The sequence below is a fragment of the Hoplias malabaricus genome, chromosome 10 (genome assembly GCF_029633855.1).
Source record: "Hoplias malabaricus isolate fHopMal1 chromosome 10, fHopMal1.hap1, whole genome shotgun sequence".
Taxonomy (NCBI): domain Eukaryota; kingdom Metazoa; phylum Chordata; class Actinopteri; order Characiformes; family Erythrinidae; genus Hoplias; species Hoplias malabaricus.
In genome coordinates this window covers 30541752-30559548 of record NC_089809.1, presented here as the reverse complement: position 1 = coordinate 30559548, position 17797 = coordinate 30541752, and the positions used below count along the sequence as shown (strand labels likewise).

Genomic DNA, 17797 nt, shown 5'->3' with positions numbered 1-17797 from the left:
TTCTGCAGATTAATCTCTGTGCCAGATGCTCCATTCACTGCTTGCGCAATCTCTTAACTCTGCTCTTGTTTTCATAAAACTCATTTCACACTGTGTGAAAATACATGGAGGCTTTTTAAAAAACGGCCCAACCTGGCAGCGTGGGGCTACAGAACCATTTATTAAGGCACAGAGCGGAGCGGATGGAGACAGACTTGGGCGCTTAAATTAAGCCCAGACCTCTGAAGTGAAAGTCTGCTTCTTTTAGAGAAGTCACAGAGTGTAGGAGTCCATGAAAAAATGGGAAAAAACTCATTTCTGAACCTTTAGTGAGCAGGCCCTGAGGTTGACTCATGGAAGGCAATACTGTGTGGGTTACATACTGAAAAAGCAGCGTATGGTCAATAACCCAGCTGAAAGAGTGACAATAGGCACTGAGGCAGAAATGAGGCCGGATGCTCCAAGTTAGATCTACTAACCATGAAAAACGTAATGAGGTAGAACTGGTGGCTTATTAAAAATCAAGAGCCTTGGGTGGCTTTCGTAAAACCAGCTTAATTACTCAACATTCCTCTCATTCAGCCAAAAATGAACAAAATGAGGAAAAACTAGATTTATATTGGACTACCTACTCCCATAAAGTCTGAACAATAGAACATTAGATAAAAGAAGTAAAATATCTCACTTTCCAGGACCTACATGACAGCACCTTTTGTTCTTAGCAAAGTCCCTCCCCTGCCACTACTTATAACCCTAAACAATATCTCCCAACACCTTAAACAAATTTAAGACCAGTATATGCTTCTGCATTCAACCTACACTGTAACCTGTTTAGAGCTGGATGATACGGCCAAAATATATATTTTTTTAATTTCGGTTGATACAATATCATTTTGATATCAATATGAAAAATCAAAAAGCTTCAGAAAACTTGCCAAGAACAGAAATCATCATATCACCGCCATTAAATAAAAACCTCTTGGCTCTATCAATATTCATATATTTATATCTTTAAAACTGAGTGCAATGAACTGATGACAGCGCAAATGCTGTAAATATATATTGAAATATTGAAAACGTGTATAAAACAATTTTTATGGAAACATTTTACACTGTGATATATACTGACATCTCCCCAGAAAGGTAACTACACGTCAACACAGACAGCAGCCACTGTAATTGGTCCACAGTCAATCGAACAAGGGTCAAACTAAAGAGAGATGTCCAGAAATATAAACTCCTCTTCTCCACACTACAGGGAGACTGCTGACAACAGCAAACTCATGGTGACAGATTTCCTTAGACACTGGTTTGGATGTCACAGAATGAATAAAATGGTAGAACAAGGGAAAAATATGGACATCTCCAGGAAAATAAATATGAAATAAAATTAATTAATTAATCTCTCTACAAGGAGCAGGAACATGGTGGGACATGTTTACTGACACCACATGTAAAATATGCTCTGTTACAATTAGCTCCCTCCTCACTAAATAGTGCACTTCACAGATGTGCATGTAGTACTACACCACCAATACAATGGGTACTACAAAATGTGGAGGAAGATATTTGAGGTTAGTGGTTTGGTGGTGTAATTGTACGTAAGGGCACTTGTGCAGGCTTCTGCGTAGGCCCTTCATTGAGTCAACACTGAAGCATGAATTGGTCTTTATATATACTGCTATACTTTTGTCATTATTCAGTACACACAGATCTATAATTACCCAATTATTCCTTTTCCAGCTCCACCCACCCCTCAGCCATTCACCTGTTTATAGAAAAGCCCCACCCCACGAGCTGACAGGATTGCTTCCTTAGGAATATGATATATCTGAATCTATGTTTCAGACTCATTTGTAAATTGCAGTTTCAAAACAGAAGTGCTTAGTCATTTCACTGACTGCTTTTGTTCTTGACAGGTCTTACAGCATAAAAACTTATTAATTTTAGGAGCGCTTTGATTGTGCAAAAAGAACAGAATGACAGGAAAAGCCCTGGAAATTCAGGAAACATTCAAACAACTTCAAAAACTAATTTGCCCATAGCAAGGGATCAACAAATTACAACATGCAACGTCATACTTCTATGTATTTTTTTTCCACAAACCACGTGAAACTTATTTCCCTAAGCATTAGGCATGACCTAATGCTTCTGTCTAATGTTTACAATAACGTTTTATAAAATGAATGAATTGAAGCTTCCTAAAATTGGCCTCAATGCATCTAAAGCCATAAACCATTCCGCCATATTTAATAAATGCCAGCAGCAGGTGTTTGGAAACAAATTTGTTTCAGTTTTGCAAAATATGAATACAAGTCATAAATTTGATGTCTAGGAACATGGAATTAGATGACAGCCGACTGCCTCTGGATTTCTGGGTTTGCACTTCCACATTATGTCACACAGTGTTATGCACTCTGCTAAAGAATATCATAATATTCTCATATTCAGCATCCAGGCAAAACTGGGACACAAACAGCAAAGTCAGTGCAAGTGCAAGACAGTGAGATGATGTAACTAAGGCTGATCTAAATTTAGGCTATGCTGACTACTTATTACAAAAAACACATTTATGATGCATGCTTATGCGGAATATGTTTTGTCAAATATATTGCTAATTGTAAACTTTACTAATGTGTATAATACTTTTGAAAAGTAAGAATAGGCATTCAATGTGTGAGGGGGCTGTCTATATTTAATGCAATTACAGGAAGGATGTGAAATTTGAAATAGTTAAAATAGCCCCAAAAAAAGGGACGTCAGGGTCAAAAACATTGTGTACCCAGTTCAAGCAATATTAGGATAAGCAGCTTCTTTAATACAGCACTTCTTTTTCAGCATTTCCTTATCCACAACTGGAAAATCTGATCTCTCACACACACACACACAACTGTACAATTATTTTGGATGTAAAAAGCTTCAGTCCAGGCTACTTTGAGATGCAGAGAGGAGGCACATTTACAGCATAGTGGTTGATGTGACCACAAACCACAAAAAGTAAAACTACACAAAACTAAAACTTTACACCAATATTTTCCTGCTGTCTTTAGATGTCCCTGTGGTGAAATACAGTGTTAGCAGGGTTAAAACCTTTTTTTTTTTTTGAGAGAGAATATCGAGTGAGCAATGTTCTGCGTAAAATTAAGTTTAGGGTTATAAAGAGCAGACTCGGTTAACAGAGCCAAATATTTCTCTTATGAATGCTGCAGTCACACCCGGATGTCGTGGTAGTGGAGCACACACATGCTTCCTTTTTATAGGTGGTCAATGTTGGAATGTAAATCTTGTCTGTGAGAACAACTGTTCACTACAAACAACTACCAGTATTTTCTGGCCTATATCTTATATATCAATTTAACTCAATAATTGAGCTGATATCTTAACATGCTTTTTAAATTCATACTTCTGTTCAATTTTCTTTTACTGTTAAGGTATCTATTGCATCCTGATCAGAGTCGCTGTGGCCCTGGAGCCTTACCAGAATCTTTGGACACACCTTGGACAGGGCAGCAGCATTTTTGGAATGTGGTTGAAAACTGAAACACAGGAGGGTGGGGGGGGGGGGGGGCAAGTTTCTGGAGCTGTGCGTCAGCAACACATCCATTATCACACCACTCTGCTGCACGTATGCAAATTTGATCAAAACATAAATAACTACGGATTGTTACTTTTATTGTCACATTTAATTTAAATGTAGACAGTAGATAGATTTTCCTTTGTGTTGGTAAGCTTTCTTTTAAAGTGTTTTAATTTCACGTCTGAACAAATCTAATGGAAACATGAACAAGGTGAACTTCATCTATTACCGACAAAGTTATCAATCTTAACCAGATCAAGTATTATAACACCTTTAAGTCTGATCATTACAGAGAAAAGAACAGGAAGTAATCAGAAGTGTTATGGTTCATGTGGCTGGTGTTAATTTCCTAGAGATTTAATACAACAAAGTGATTAACCTTGAGAAACAATCTGGAAGATTTTCATTTGAGGACAAGGAGCATGTCCCCTGAAAAGAATACAACAAAGCAATGCTCTTGCAATAACTTTGAAGTCTCATGACTGACAGAAAAGCGAGAGAGAGCGAGAGAGAGAGAGAAAGTGAAAGATGTGTTATGAATGCTGAGCAGCAACACAAAATGAGCACTTCATAATTACACACATTCCACTTCAGTACAAAAAGACATTTCACTTACAGTGTACAGCACAGAGTAAACATGCTTATTTAATTGGAGCACAAACATTAGCATTCATCCAACTTTAGTAAAGCTGTTTGTAGACAGATTACAACATCATACCAGAAACAGATCTTCAGGGAGAAATACTTTCACTGCATTCAAATACTGAAACCCACAAATCATAGAAACTAGCAAAACACATGCTTCACCCAGCACCACCCTGCTGCCTGTACCTTAAATTTTAAACAGCTTTTCTGTCAATGATGAATGTTTTTCAGCTAATACTGCATACTTCATGCAACATTTCTATACTGAAAGACAAAAAAAATGTTACCTTTAAATAAAATATAACATTTTTAGCGTAGTGTAGGGATGCATGAATAACATTTATTTCCAACCGAGAACAAGTATGTGTATTTTTGTACTTGCCGATACCAACTCTTACTCAGAATTAAACAAATCAGGAGCACTGTGTAATGGTGTAGATTATTATTAAAACATTTTGTTTAATTAAAAACTTTAATTTCTGGAACTGTCCACCTTTTATTTTTGCATTTTCCACACATTAGACCACCAATAACTTGAATTTCCCTCTGGGATCAATAAAGTATCTACTATCTATAAATTAGTAGAATGAGATGCAACAAGCTCTTGATATGCATTTGCACAGTTTTGTGCATCTTTAGGAAGACAGTTTCTATTATTTCATTATATCCAGTGTTTAGGGGCACTAAGATTTAACCAGGGGTGTCTGGGTTAGTTGCATAGCAGCAAAATTTCTTTGACAAGGTACAGATTAAGCAAAGCTACAAGGAGCCAAGATAACATTAGTTGTATCTAAAGCACACCTGTAGTTCCCAGTGTTTCAACTTTGACCTGCTGCTCTCAGCGCCGCCACAAAACAAACCGCTGTAGGAGGGACTGTGACTCCATTGGCTGCACACTGAATGATGGACAGATAACATTGGCTGCTGATTGGCTAAATAAAGGTGATGATCAGTGAAAGGCACGTTCTCTGTATAGGAGCCGTGAAGAATCTTCCCCTCGCTCCAGCTGAGAGAGAGAGCTGCATGTTTCTCTCTCAGATATAAAAGTGTGACCTTAAAGATACATAAAAAATGCGTCCAGTATTGGTTCAAAACAGAATGCATCTTTTAGTGTCCAAATACGAGACAATTCCATATTTTACGGGATGGATGGCAACATTACGTGTGCATATTCTGTCAAGAAATCCATACAGACCGATAGCCTATGTCTATCTGGAGACAGAGAGAAAGAACCGTTGTCTAACGACGTCCATGTTTAAGAGCAGCAGCCTGATCTATGGCGTTGGATCCCAGTCAAAACTGTGCCCTCACAAACGAGAGGAAAATGCTCTTCGGGTGAAGAAAAATCCACCTTGTTCGAAAACAGTCAAAACAGTGCGCCATACTGCTCTCCGGTTCTTCCTGCAGCCGCTTTGCTTGGGTTGTGGTCACAGAGTGTGAAATAATTCCAGCTCATTGGCATTTTTGAGTTGTTTGCTCATTAGCACAGCAACGTGTACTTGACGGCGGCATAGTGGTTAGCATGTTTGCCTCTTGGGTTCAAGTCCTATCTGGGTGGCGTTTCCCTGTGTTCTCCCCGTGTCTGCGTGGGTTTCCTCCGGGGTCTCCGGTTTCCTTCCACAGTTCAAAAACATGGAGGTTAGGTTAATTGGCTTCTGTAATAACTGTCCTGGTGTGTGAGTCATTGAATGACTGTTTGTGTGAGTGAATGTGTGTGTGCCCAGAAATGGACTGGCACTCTATCCTGGGTGAAACCCTAGTGCCCAATGGTCGATCCTGATGGAGAGTACGCTGTGTGCGTTTGGCTGCCACTTCTCACCACTGTGCTGATTGTAAAGTGTCCTTGGGTATCTAGAAAGGCGCTATACAAGTGTAACGATATATTTAAACAATTTTAATAAATAAATAAATAAACAAACACAAGGTATGGGAGCCTCATTTACAATTACAAGTAAATTAACATGGCATCAGGCAAATACCCAATACCAGTATCGTATTCACGCATCTCTAGCTTAGTGCCTGTGAATTATGGGATGTAGACAGTTTAAGGAATTAACAAAGAAACTGGAAAGGTAGTGATCGAGCTGTGTGTCCTCATATGTCTTTCATTTGGCCAACTCTGACCATGAGACAGCAGAAACAGAATATGCTTCAAGATTTGCAGATTCTTGCTCAACCCCCATGAAGCTCAATGTGCCCGAGTGTCTCACCTTCACACCACAGACTGACCGCTGAGGTTGGGCTTTAAAACAGATTTTTCTTCACCTGCTTCAGCGTGTTATTTATTAACACACTGGTATAATAGACAACTATACACCTACGAATCATGGTGCTCATAACAGAGAGAACACAGCAAATCTCCCTGACTAACTCTAAAAAAAACACTACGCCATTTGTCAGAGTAGCCAGGGAGTTAAAGGAGCATTAGGTGATATTTGTAAGATGAGAACATGACTTGAAAGTAGTTATTCTAGCAACTGCATAAGCACAAATGCAGTCTGTGTCTAAGAAAACCTACTTGAAAAATTGCACTGTGCACCAGAGTGCCCGTCTGTGTTTAAACTAACTTCTATACAGTTACTGACTCCCCAATCACCCATTAACCCGTTTGTTTGGTTTAAACACCTGGCAAATTCCATTAAGCATCATGCAGCAACTGCGGTTTTCAAAAAGGCAAAAAACTAAATGAACTTGAGAGCAAACATGCAAACATGCAATAGCTTTACCAAGATGGATACTGAATTTGCACTATTCCTCCTGCACTATTATGGAGCACTGAACTGTTTGTATGTCTTCACATAAATCTTTATAAATAAGTGATGTCTTTTATATATATATATATATATATATATATATATATATATATATATATATTCTAGTGAGTAGAGATCTTTGTATATTCTGCTCTGGGCAATGATAAACCGTGATTAAATGATTAAAAATTATTTTAATATAATACTTTTTCTGTATTATGAATAAAATAAAATAAATTTGAAGCATATAAAATGGCTCTTTTAATACTATTTTATCTGTTCTGTTCACTCCAAGGTACAATTGTTGTTATAGAGGTATAATGACACTAAGCAGGGTAATTTTAGATTTTGTGATAAGAATAATGCTTGTAGATATTTTAACACTGCAATGACTTTTTTTTTTTTGAAAGGGTAATTTTTCTGATTATGTACATGTATCATACTAATGAGAAGTTGGATACCAGGAGTATTCAGGCTCTAAGGGATATAAAAACAGCGTTACCTCAAATCTTGAATGAGAAGTCATGAAGTTCACAAGTTCTAACCTAAATGTGCCAGATTTTAAGAGCTATGTTTTGTGTTTAGGAGGTGCCTTCAAAATCACTGTTACCTCATTTTCACCTACATGGTGTGATTATAAAATTAAATGATGTATAGGTAAAAATGGCTTTGTCGTTTGTATTTACAGCTATTGGAGGAATGTTGAATACAATTCAAAGCCATGTTAATTGCATCTCTGAAAGTTAAAGGACACTCCTGTCAAAGACAATTATTCAAGAACAACAAAACATGTTTAATTTGCCCAAGCACCTTCCTCAGTGATGAGGCAGGTAAAAATGAGTAGTTTAGAGGTGTTTTTATCAAACCAATTTTCCCATTAATTAATATAAGTGTAATATAAATATAAAATGATTAATTAATTCATTGCCTGTAACCGAGGAATAATTGGGTGCAAGGCAGGTACACACAGAGGGGCCGCCAGTCCATTTACAGGGCGACACGTGCACACACATTCACTCACCACCTGACAGTTTTTTTTTTTTTTTGGAATCACCAATCCACCTACCAACGTGTGTTTTTGGACTATGTGAGACATGAGGAGAACACACCAAACTACTTAGACAGATCCCTGGAGCTGTGTGACTACGACACTACCTGCTGCACCACTGTGACGCCACTAAATATCTGTGGAATTTGAAACTAGGCTGTCTAGTTCCAAGGTCAATCACTAACATGTTGCTTATATGTACATAAATTATAAATACAAATTAAATTAAAACTGATAAAAATATAACATGTTTTCTTTTTATTTTGAAAGTGTTAATTTGCATTCTTTAATATAAAAAGGTATGTAATCAATATAAATATATTTATACAGTGTTTTTAAATTTTTATTATTATTATCCATAATAATCACCAACACATATTGGTACAACTATTATTAAAACAAAAAACAGACAATTATGCAGATAGACAGTGTGCTGAGAGTAGTGAATAACAGCAGATAACCGATTAAAATTGAGAAACACAGAAATTGCCAATCTGAACCGTTTAAAACTTCCCCAAACGTTTTGACTTCCTGTGAAGCTGATGCTATTAGGGTTGGGTTGTATAACGATAATAAATATCCCAATTTGTATCTCAGAGTCTGCAATTGGTAAAAATACAGTTAAATTCATGAACACTTGGATTTTGAACTTCATAGAGCGATATCATCAGTATATGTGAAAATAAATACATTTTTCTAAATTTATTTGTAAAGTCACAGGCTCGATTTAAAAATGTATTTATGAAGTGTTGAATCTGCATTTGTGGATCGCCTAGTGGCCTAGGGGTTTTTGGATTTTGAGACTTTCCTTTCGAATTTCACCAGATCCACATCCACACACAAATACAGCCTCATCCACAAATGTGGCCAGCAGGCGAACAAGAGGAACAAGAAGAAGAAACTGACTTAAAGAGAACAACATATTGAGCACTGCAAGAATTGCGCAACCATAATAATAGGAATTGGTAAACCGGAAATCTTCCACAGAATTCACGCTCACTAAGATCACTGAAAAAAAGGTGGATATTATGCTTAAATTTGTGCTATATCAGTTGTGCACTCATGCAATAGAGAATGTGCAACCACGTACAGCTCAGTCTTGATTAGCCCCAAGCACACTAACAGTCAAATAGACTCAGTCTTCTTAGCATTTAGTCTTAGACTGAGCTGTTTTAATAGTGCAACATGAACTAAACTTAGGCTGTAATGTGTCTGTCTGTATTATAACAAGCTATTGTTCACACCTGTCTTTCCTGTCACACCAACTTCCTTCTTCAAATTTTAAAAACAGATGCATTCTATGTGCAATATTTTAACCCGTGTAGTGACTGGACATGCAAACTCATGCTGAAGTGAAACTGAGGCAAATAAACAGTTTTTTCACTGAAAAACAGCACTTTCTTGATCAGTGTGTTGACTTCAGTTTGCCATATATTTGTCTTGTTACTTTACAGCTTATTATTAAATCTTAGTACTTTTGGTAGATTAAAATGCAAATTAATTTACCTGTTGTATTTGCAAATCAAAATGTGTCCGCACCGGAACTCTAAATGGGCAACTAACCATTGCATTCAACACCAAAAAAAATTAAATAAATGAGAAAAGAAATGCTTCATGAAATAAATTAGCTTTTGTTGACACCATATCAACTCTTGTTCTCAGCTTTCAACATTTGTGATTCTACATCATTTCTATACCGAAAATAGCCATCCAACAGACTGTTCCACAGATTTGTACCACTGCCAGTGAATGGCTAGAATAGGACTGGATGATGGCAGCTGCAGAGTACTGACAGCCATATTGAGCTATTTCACTGTTTTCATGAGGGATATTACCCAAAAGTACCTTGAGGTACAAGAATATTTCCATTACAGACTGATCAAAAACAACATTCTGCTTGTTATACAACACCCACCAAAACAATAAAAACAGAAAACATACAACACTAAGACCGTCTTATAACCACAGTGTTTAAAATGAGTGCAAAGTATAACAAATCTGAATCTGGCATTCATTCAGCTTTTCAGCTCCCTCTTAAATGGTACAGCAGTTATGTTTTAATAATTTGGGTGACTAACTATGTTGGTCAGCTGGCAGGCCTAATTATACTGTTAATATATTTAGGCCTAGAGACTTACACTTATGCTACTGTAGTAAGACATAGTAAGGTTCTCAGCATCAATGTGCTGTAAAAATGCTCTTTAATGAAGTCAAACGAAAAGAAAAAAGAAAAAACAGGACTGACGAAATTAGAGAAAAACTATGCCCTCTTGTTTAGTTCAGTGTCTGAAAACAGAAGCCAATTTTATATGATTGTGTTCTTTGAAGATGTTTTAATAAGTCAAGCAACTCAGCCATGCCAAATACCATGGAGTAAAATATTTCTGTAATGACCCGGTTTGTAGGTCTTACCTCATGTGAAACGAAGAATGATATTCTCAAGTACAGGGTGTTAGTGTCATTGCTAGTGTTATGGTCTTTCACATTGCATTTTAATAGAAATTCCAAAAAAAAAAAAAAACTAATAATATTTCGTAGACAGGAGAATTATATAAGGCAAAAATTTGTTTCCATTAATTTAAAATTTTCACACAGAGAAAAAGAGAAAGAAGAAATGATGAGCAAAACAGTAGATCAGGAATGCATATACTACAGCAGACAAAACCAAAAGAAAACCAAAAATTTGAGGGAAGAAACTTGCTGGAAGAAACATCAAAAAGTCAGTCTTGCTCCAAAACTGCAAACCACCCATCAATATGTGCTGTCTAATCAGCAAACACCCTGGCAGGAAAGATAGCCAGAGCTTACCAATAAGACACAAACCCTTAAATCACTTATAAATAAAATATATAAACATGCTACAGTAATAAATATAACTTGGTAATTTAATCTCTTCCACCGCAAAGCCCACAATTCATATGCTCAAAGTAGCCCCCAAATTAAACTTTCCAAAACAGCTATGATTAAACATGTTTCTTTTTAAAAATTTAGATTTTCCTCTCACCAATTTTGAAATGAGTTCCTTCAGACAAATATGAAAAAGGCTACATTGTCAGTGGTTTCATGCAATGAACAACCAAATGTGTTGGGTTGTACAGGAAATTTGTTTGATATACAGTGAATTCCAAAGCTTAAAACCTTAATTTAATTGGAGATGAGAATCAAACACAAGCCGACTACCTAATGTACTGTAATTTATGTAGCCTAAATCCAGAAGATGGTCAGCAGAAAACACTTACAACCTGAAGAGAATGGACACTGAAAATTATACTGCTCACTGTTACTGGCAATGTACGAATCATAGTGTGTGCATACATAGTTATGCTAAATAGATTTAATACATATAGATTATCTATAAGTAGCACAGCAAGCCCACAGAATATTTACCAGAATATACAGGTCTCACTACCTCACTTCCTAAATAGTCACACACAAACACACACCTGTACATGCACCACAGAAAGCTGTAGTAATGAGAATCTATAATGACAGTTATGCTGACACAGGAAAAAAATCAGAGGAAAAGATACAGTTCTAAATGGCCCTTATTCACTTAACCCATTAGAAAGTGGGTCAACAATCTTTCCCCAGCAATTACTAAGTAAGCTAGGCCATGATTCTTCACAAAAAACTGGAGTAATATTTGTATTATTGCTTTAGAAGAAACACTTACACCTAAAAAGATTAACATTACCACCTCAAAGACTGAAGCATTCTCAACCACACAACTTTCTAAAATTAAATATTAAATGGTTCCTAATTGATGTGAAAATTTGCAGGTTGTTTTTACACAAGACCAAGAGAACGTAACAAAAAGGTCAGTCGCTGCTGCTATAACTGTTTCTTCTTCTTGGGAATTCACTCAGTTGTGATTAGCTACTAAAACACAAGCAAAACTGACAGAGGACATGAAAGTCCATGAAGACTGACTTTATCTTTCATGAGCATATTAAGCGTGGGAGAAAAATAGATTAAACTGAGATGCAGTACAGTTTACTCTTGAAAGAAATTTACTTGAATCACAAGACAATTTAGTTTTAGAGGCTCCCTTAGTGTAAAATAAACTCTCTCACACAGACTATACAGTATAAATAAAGCAGGCTGCTTCAGCATAGCCCCAAAAGGAGGAGGGGAAAAATAACAGGCTCTCAATAATTACAAGATCTTACACGTCTGTCTAAGGTCAGTAAACATAGGAAATGGACTTTAAATGCTTATTCTGGAACATTGCATACTTTAATTTTACATTGCTTTATGGTTGCTGTACTTAACTGCTGTCTTTAATATGATTCAAGTATTTCATCAAAACCCAACCATTTTGGGGAAAATATACAGTGTCACCCAAAAATATTTGGGAAAATAATTCTAAATAATTTTTTAAAAAATATATTGAGATGCATCAAGAATAATTGAATGATTTTACAAATTTTTCCCCCCATCTCAGCACCCTTCATAGAAATGAATCAGGTTCTGGGGTGAGTGGAAGCTAAGAAATATTAATTATTCATCACTGTTGTTTCCAAAGAGCCAAGGGCTTACAAAATGAAGACAATGCATTTTGTAACTGGAATGTCACTAGCCCATAAAAATTAGTTTTGATTTCATGACAAATAGCTATCACAAATATCATCAATCCATTTACCCAATCAAATTTCACAGTGCTCTATGGATGTAATATTCCATGAACAGGGGATGAAACAACTAACAGCTGTCACTGTTGAGGCATGCACGACAGATTACAAAACTCCCAAATCTGTGAATTTACCAGAAATTGGGACAATGCTATAATTCCTCTTCACAAGTCAATAGATGTCATTTCTGAAATCACACACGTGTACACTGACGTTTATGCATGTCGGCTCCATCACCAACAGCAAATATATAATAAAATGTAAGACAACGTTTTAAAACTGGAACTACACATGCGTTAGTATTTCATGTGCATATCACATTTCACTCAGGAGGACAGCAAACAGCTTGCAGAATAAATAATTAGGACGAGAAGGAAATTGGTGACGAGAGATTGGCTGAATCCCAAATGTCTCCCCTCACCCTTTGTAGCACACACTGTCATAATACAATGGTTTCTACACTGGCAATGTGTATGTCGAATTACAATTTCGTTTATAATCAGCCATAAGCTTCACATCTTCCAGTCAAACTAGTGCCATCTGGGTGTAGCAGTTTTAGATTTATAATCTGTGAAGTTCACTATGTAATAATAACAACCACCACAAGTTACACTTATATAGCGCCTTTCACACAACCAAGGACGCTTTACAATGAGAAGAGATTTAGAGGAGAGAAAAAAAAGAATAATTCAGAGGAAGTGTTTGGGAGAAGGGAGTTTGGCACTATTTGGGATGCAACATGAGGCACTCTTCCTTAGTTGTTTTGCTGTGCTGCGTGTGCTGACTGAGGTGAAAGTTCTAGGTGGATGTGTACAGGCACAAAAAAATACAAAAACTGACCTAACTGTTCACATTCAGGTCGCATACACAATCCGATGTGTCTGATCTATGACCATGAAATTGACTCAAATCTAATTTGATTCACATTAGAGGAACAAAAAAATGTAATCTGATTTGAGTCACTTTGACCTGGAAATGTGACCTTGGCCTTTGACAACTAAATTGTTACAATTATTTACGTAGCTCTTAATCCTCTGCTGGATTTCCAATGATAATAATTAAATATTATAGAATGCTTTATTTAATTGAATGTAAATCATTTAATTATAATATAAATATATATCTCTAAATTTATGACGCCTCCACACTGATCAAGTGAACTCTTGGCACTTTCTGCTTTAAAAATCACTTTATGTGATAGCAGCACTGTTTTGCCTGTAAAGCATAATACATGCAGTGACACAGAATAACACGATTTGCATGTGGGCGTCTTGCTGGGCATGGCCGTATGGCCCATTACAACAGACAGCAACAGTGGCCGAAAAGCATGTGGCCTATAAAATTGACATGGACCTTTTTTCTTGAGGCATATTTCTCTTTTTTGACAAGTTCAGATAAGGCCATATTTGTTGAATGCATGCATTAGTGGGTGTTTTATTTCTGCTTACATCTGCCCTATTTTCAGTTGCAAACTTTCTGTCAAACACTTGTTGCCCAAATTCCACCTATAAAAAAAGACATGCCTCTGAACACAAATGTTATGACTAAAAATGTCTTTAAATAATGGCTTTAGCTTTTATAATCCGTCATAGCGAAGCTAAATATAGTATACTACTGAACAGACCACTCTCACCACAAACCGTGAACACAGAGAAAACAAACTGCTGTGACTCATAACTGAAATTTGTCTGAGAGGTACATGAAGCCACAAAATTCAATGTTTTATAAAGGTCAAAAACATTACTAAAGTGCTTTCACCAAGCTCAGGAATTACACTGTGCCTCATATTTAACAGTGCATATCTTGCTGATATAAATGGCTAACATCTTCCCTTCCTTAAGATGGTCTCTCACCGATAAGACTCCAAAACAATATGACATGGACAACAGCTATTAATGTAGAAAATATAAATTTAATTTCATAGAAAGCATAACACACACACATTGTTGAGCTCATTCATTCAAATCAGATAGTGCATCACTTCCTAGACATTTCCGGATTGGGTACGAAGCAACAGCCATTACTCACCCAACAAGGAAAAGATGACCTAGATATCAGCTTGAGGGGGCACTTTTTCTCAACAATTCTATATAAAATTTCTGAAGTAGAACTGTATCAAAGCAGTAGTTACAGAGAGAAACTACTACAATCTACAAACCACATAACATACACAAGGCTAATTTATGCTGTTAAGTTGATGTTTATGCATGAGCATGCCATTTATTAACAGGAAGTTTGTTATAATATTCTAAAGCCAAACCAAATACATACATACATTACTGCGATGGACATCACACTTTAAACTGAGCATTTATATATGTGAAGCCGTTCAGTCACTCAGTGTTAGGAATCGCACCACAAGAGGCACCTTTATTGTAATGTTCGCATTTGAATGTTGCACGAGGAGCAGCTCTAATGCAAAGCAGTACTGTGCTTTACATCAATGACAGTGTCCTTGTTTTATATTAAAAAATATATAAAACACAAATCTCACAAACACTGGATTTGGATGCATTACAATCATAAAAGAAAATCAGGTAGGGAGAGGATACTCATCAATGAACTTTGTTAATGCAAATAAACATGTAACGGCCTTAATTCTAGATGTATTAGCCAGTGGCTATAACTCTTGAAAATCAAAAAATATTCTAATCTACTAATTTGAGCCTGGCCAGTACTTGGGTTATGATCTCCAAGGCTGAAGATGGTGTTGATATAGTCCACCTATATCACTACACCTGAGTGCAGTGATGCAGACCTTGGACTAATTAAATCGCATATTCCTTTGAATGAGATGCGAAATTCAGGTCCTGACTCTGAGGTCTTAAAATACGCCTAGGCAGTTAATCATGAAAAGACTAGGGACGTTATTTTGTAAATCATCCCCATCTTTGAAAAATTGGCTCAACCATTTCTCTCATCTCCTCTTTGCCAAGCAGATCATGTGTGGTGTTTGTGCTGACATGGACTGGCTGCTATAGCCTTATCCAGGTTGATGCTGCATGATGGTAGTGGCTGAGGCAACTCAGTATTTGATTGTCTACAAAAGCACTATTAGTGCAACTACCGTTTTTTTTAGATTTCATTTACTATAGTACGATCTCTGGTGTATATTCACTCGTGATTAAAATATGAGTTTATTGCACGAGAATTGCACGATTCTAAAAACAATCAAGCCGTTTTTCAAATGAAGAAGTCAGAAGCAGATGACAAGTCCAAGGCTTACCCAACTTTCAAACTATGTGGCAAATATGAAGATATTTCATCACTGTTAATCACTGTTTCTGTTAAAATATGCTTATTTAAGCATGAGGCGGATGACCTCCTTACCCTAAGAACAATTAACAACTGCACGTTTCATAAAATAATCACCCCCTGTTAAATCTGACAGAATGGAGGACAGCGTGTGCAAAGTTGAATGAAGTTCACTGTAATCATAAGTTTTTAAGTGCAGTCTGTAAATGCGCCACTGATATGGTATCGCTATACCGTGATAGTTTTCCCTTATATCACTCACCGGTTTCAAAGTTCACTGTGAATACCGTGCTATTCGTTAACTACTGCTAACGTTAGCCAGCTAGATTAATACCGTGATACAAACGAGAAAATATCACTGACTGACTTCACATTAGTCCCCGGTTCATTCTTTAAACTAAAATAAATGCGTCGTTCATAATCTTCAACACCAGAGTGAAACACGGCGTTTTTCTCTCTATAAAAGAAACCAGTGGACACTGCCGTCTGAAATAGCATTTTAAATACATTTTTTAAACTCAACTCAAATTAATGGGTCTACGTTGAAAATGAATGGATTCCAATAAGATATTTAAAAATAATAATACAAATAATTATTTTGAAGTGAAAATAAGATCACGTTACTGAAAGCCCTCCGTCCTCAATAAAGGAAGAAGCCTGGAGGTTAACCGTCCTGCACTTCACCCGCCACGAAGTTCATCATGTGCTATTCATTTTCCCTAACCTGCGTAGTGTATAATTTCCTGCAGATAGTCCCCTTTTCTAGTCAACAATCCCGCTCCCTTCCTGCACCGGTACTAGAAGCATTAGCAACGGTTGAGGTAGCGCTGCGTTTATCGCAGTGTTCACTCACCACGGGTCAAACTCGTGAATGATGCTCTCGAAACGGATCACGGCGAACAGTCTTGAGCTGAAGCCAGCCAACCAGGCCAGGAAGAGTATGGTGAAGGAGAGGAGGGACTGCCAGCCCGCCGGCTGCGTTAACCCGCCCGACAGGCCTCCTCCTCCTCCACCGCCCCCGCCGCTACACGGCGCCGCGGCGCTGGTTCTCCCGTTCCCCGACACCGAGCCCCCTGTGGCCGGACTGGCTTTGTGCTTGCACTCGGAGGCGGCGTGTTGCTCCGCCATCTTCACGAGTCGCGCAGGAGGGCTGTCCCTCTCCTGGTTTCTCTCTTCTTTACACCTCCTCCTCTTTCTCTCTGTCTTCTTCACTTTCTGTCTGTCTCCGCAGCGGCTCTCCGCTCCTGCACGGACCCGGTGTGTTTCTGCGGGATTATTCGGACACGGCTCCGGCTCTGAGCAGCATGCTAGCCGGCTTACAGTAGCACCCAGTGCACACGAGATACACCAGTTCCTGCTAACGGAGAACGAGTCACCAACGAATCGGTTATTATAAACCAGTTCATTTCAGGAAACTCATATAGAATCGATTCATTTTTTTCTGTACCTCCAAGACAGATGACGGTTGTTTTAGGCCGTTACTCTGAGAATTGTCAAGCCCCGTGCTGTAATATATGTTCAAAATATCTATAAAACAATGTAATTTCACTAAGTAATATTGGTCGTTCATGTTTTGATTCTTGCTGGTGATTCCAGTGTACCACTGTTCACAGGATGACAATAAATCTAATTTTTGAGAATAAAAGACAACCTGACCGATCACTGCGGTCCCTAATCTTAATGAATTACTGAACTCACTGTGATTCACTAAAGCCCTGAAGAGTCGGTTCGATGAGTCGAGTGGAATTTGTCGTTACTTGCTTGTCCGGTTGAGAGGGGCGGGAATAGCGCCCGCGTCGTAAAGAGCCTCAGCCTCTCACAGCGGGACAGGTACGACTCTCAGAGTCACAGCGCCACAAATCCAGCAAATCAGAAGTTAGCACGCAGATGATTGACGGATAGACGGATA

The 17797-nt window shown here is 37.6% G+C and overlaps 1 protein-coding gene across 1 annotated transcript in view; it reads right to left on the bottom strand.

The window, feature by feature from the left end:
* The window catches only part of stt3b (STT3 oligosaccharyltransferase complex catalytic subunit B), a 39538-nt gene extending 22188 nt beyond the window's left edge, over window positions 1-17350 (bottom strand). The window contains exons 1-2 of the mRNA XM_066684107.1: window positions 17336-17350; window positions 16742-17245 (exon numbers count right to left, since the gene is read on the bottom strand). Coding sequence (XP_066540204.1) covers window positions 16742-17016 — 275 coding nt within the window. The 5' untranslated portion in view covers window positions 17017-17245; window positions 17336-17350. The remainder of the gene's footprint in view (window positions 1-16741; window positions 17246-17335) is intronic.
* Between the last annotated feature and the right edge of the window lie 447 nt (window positions 17351-17797).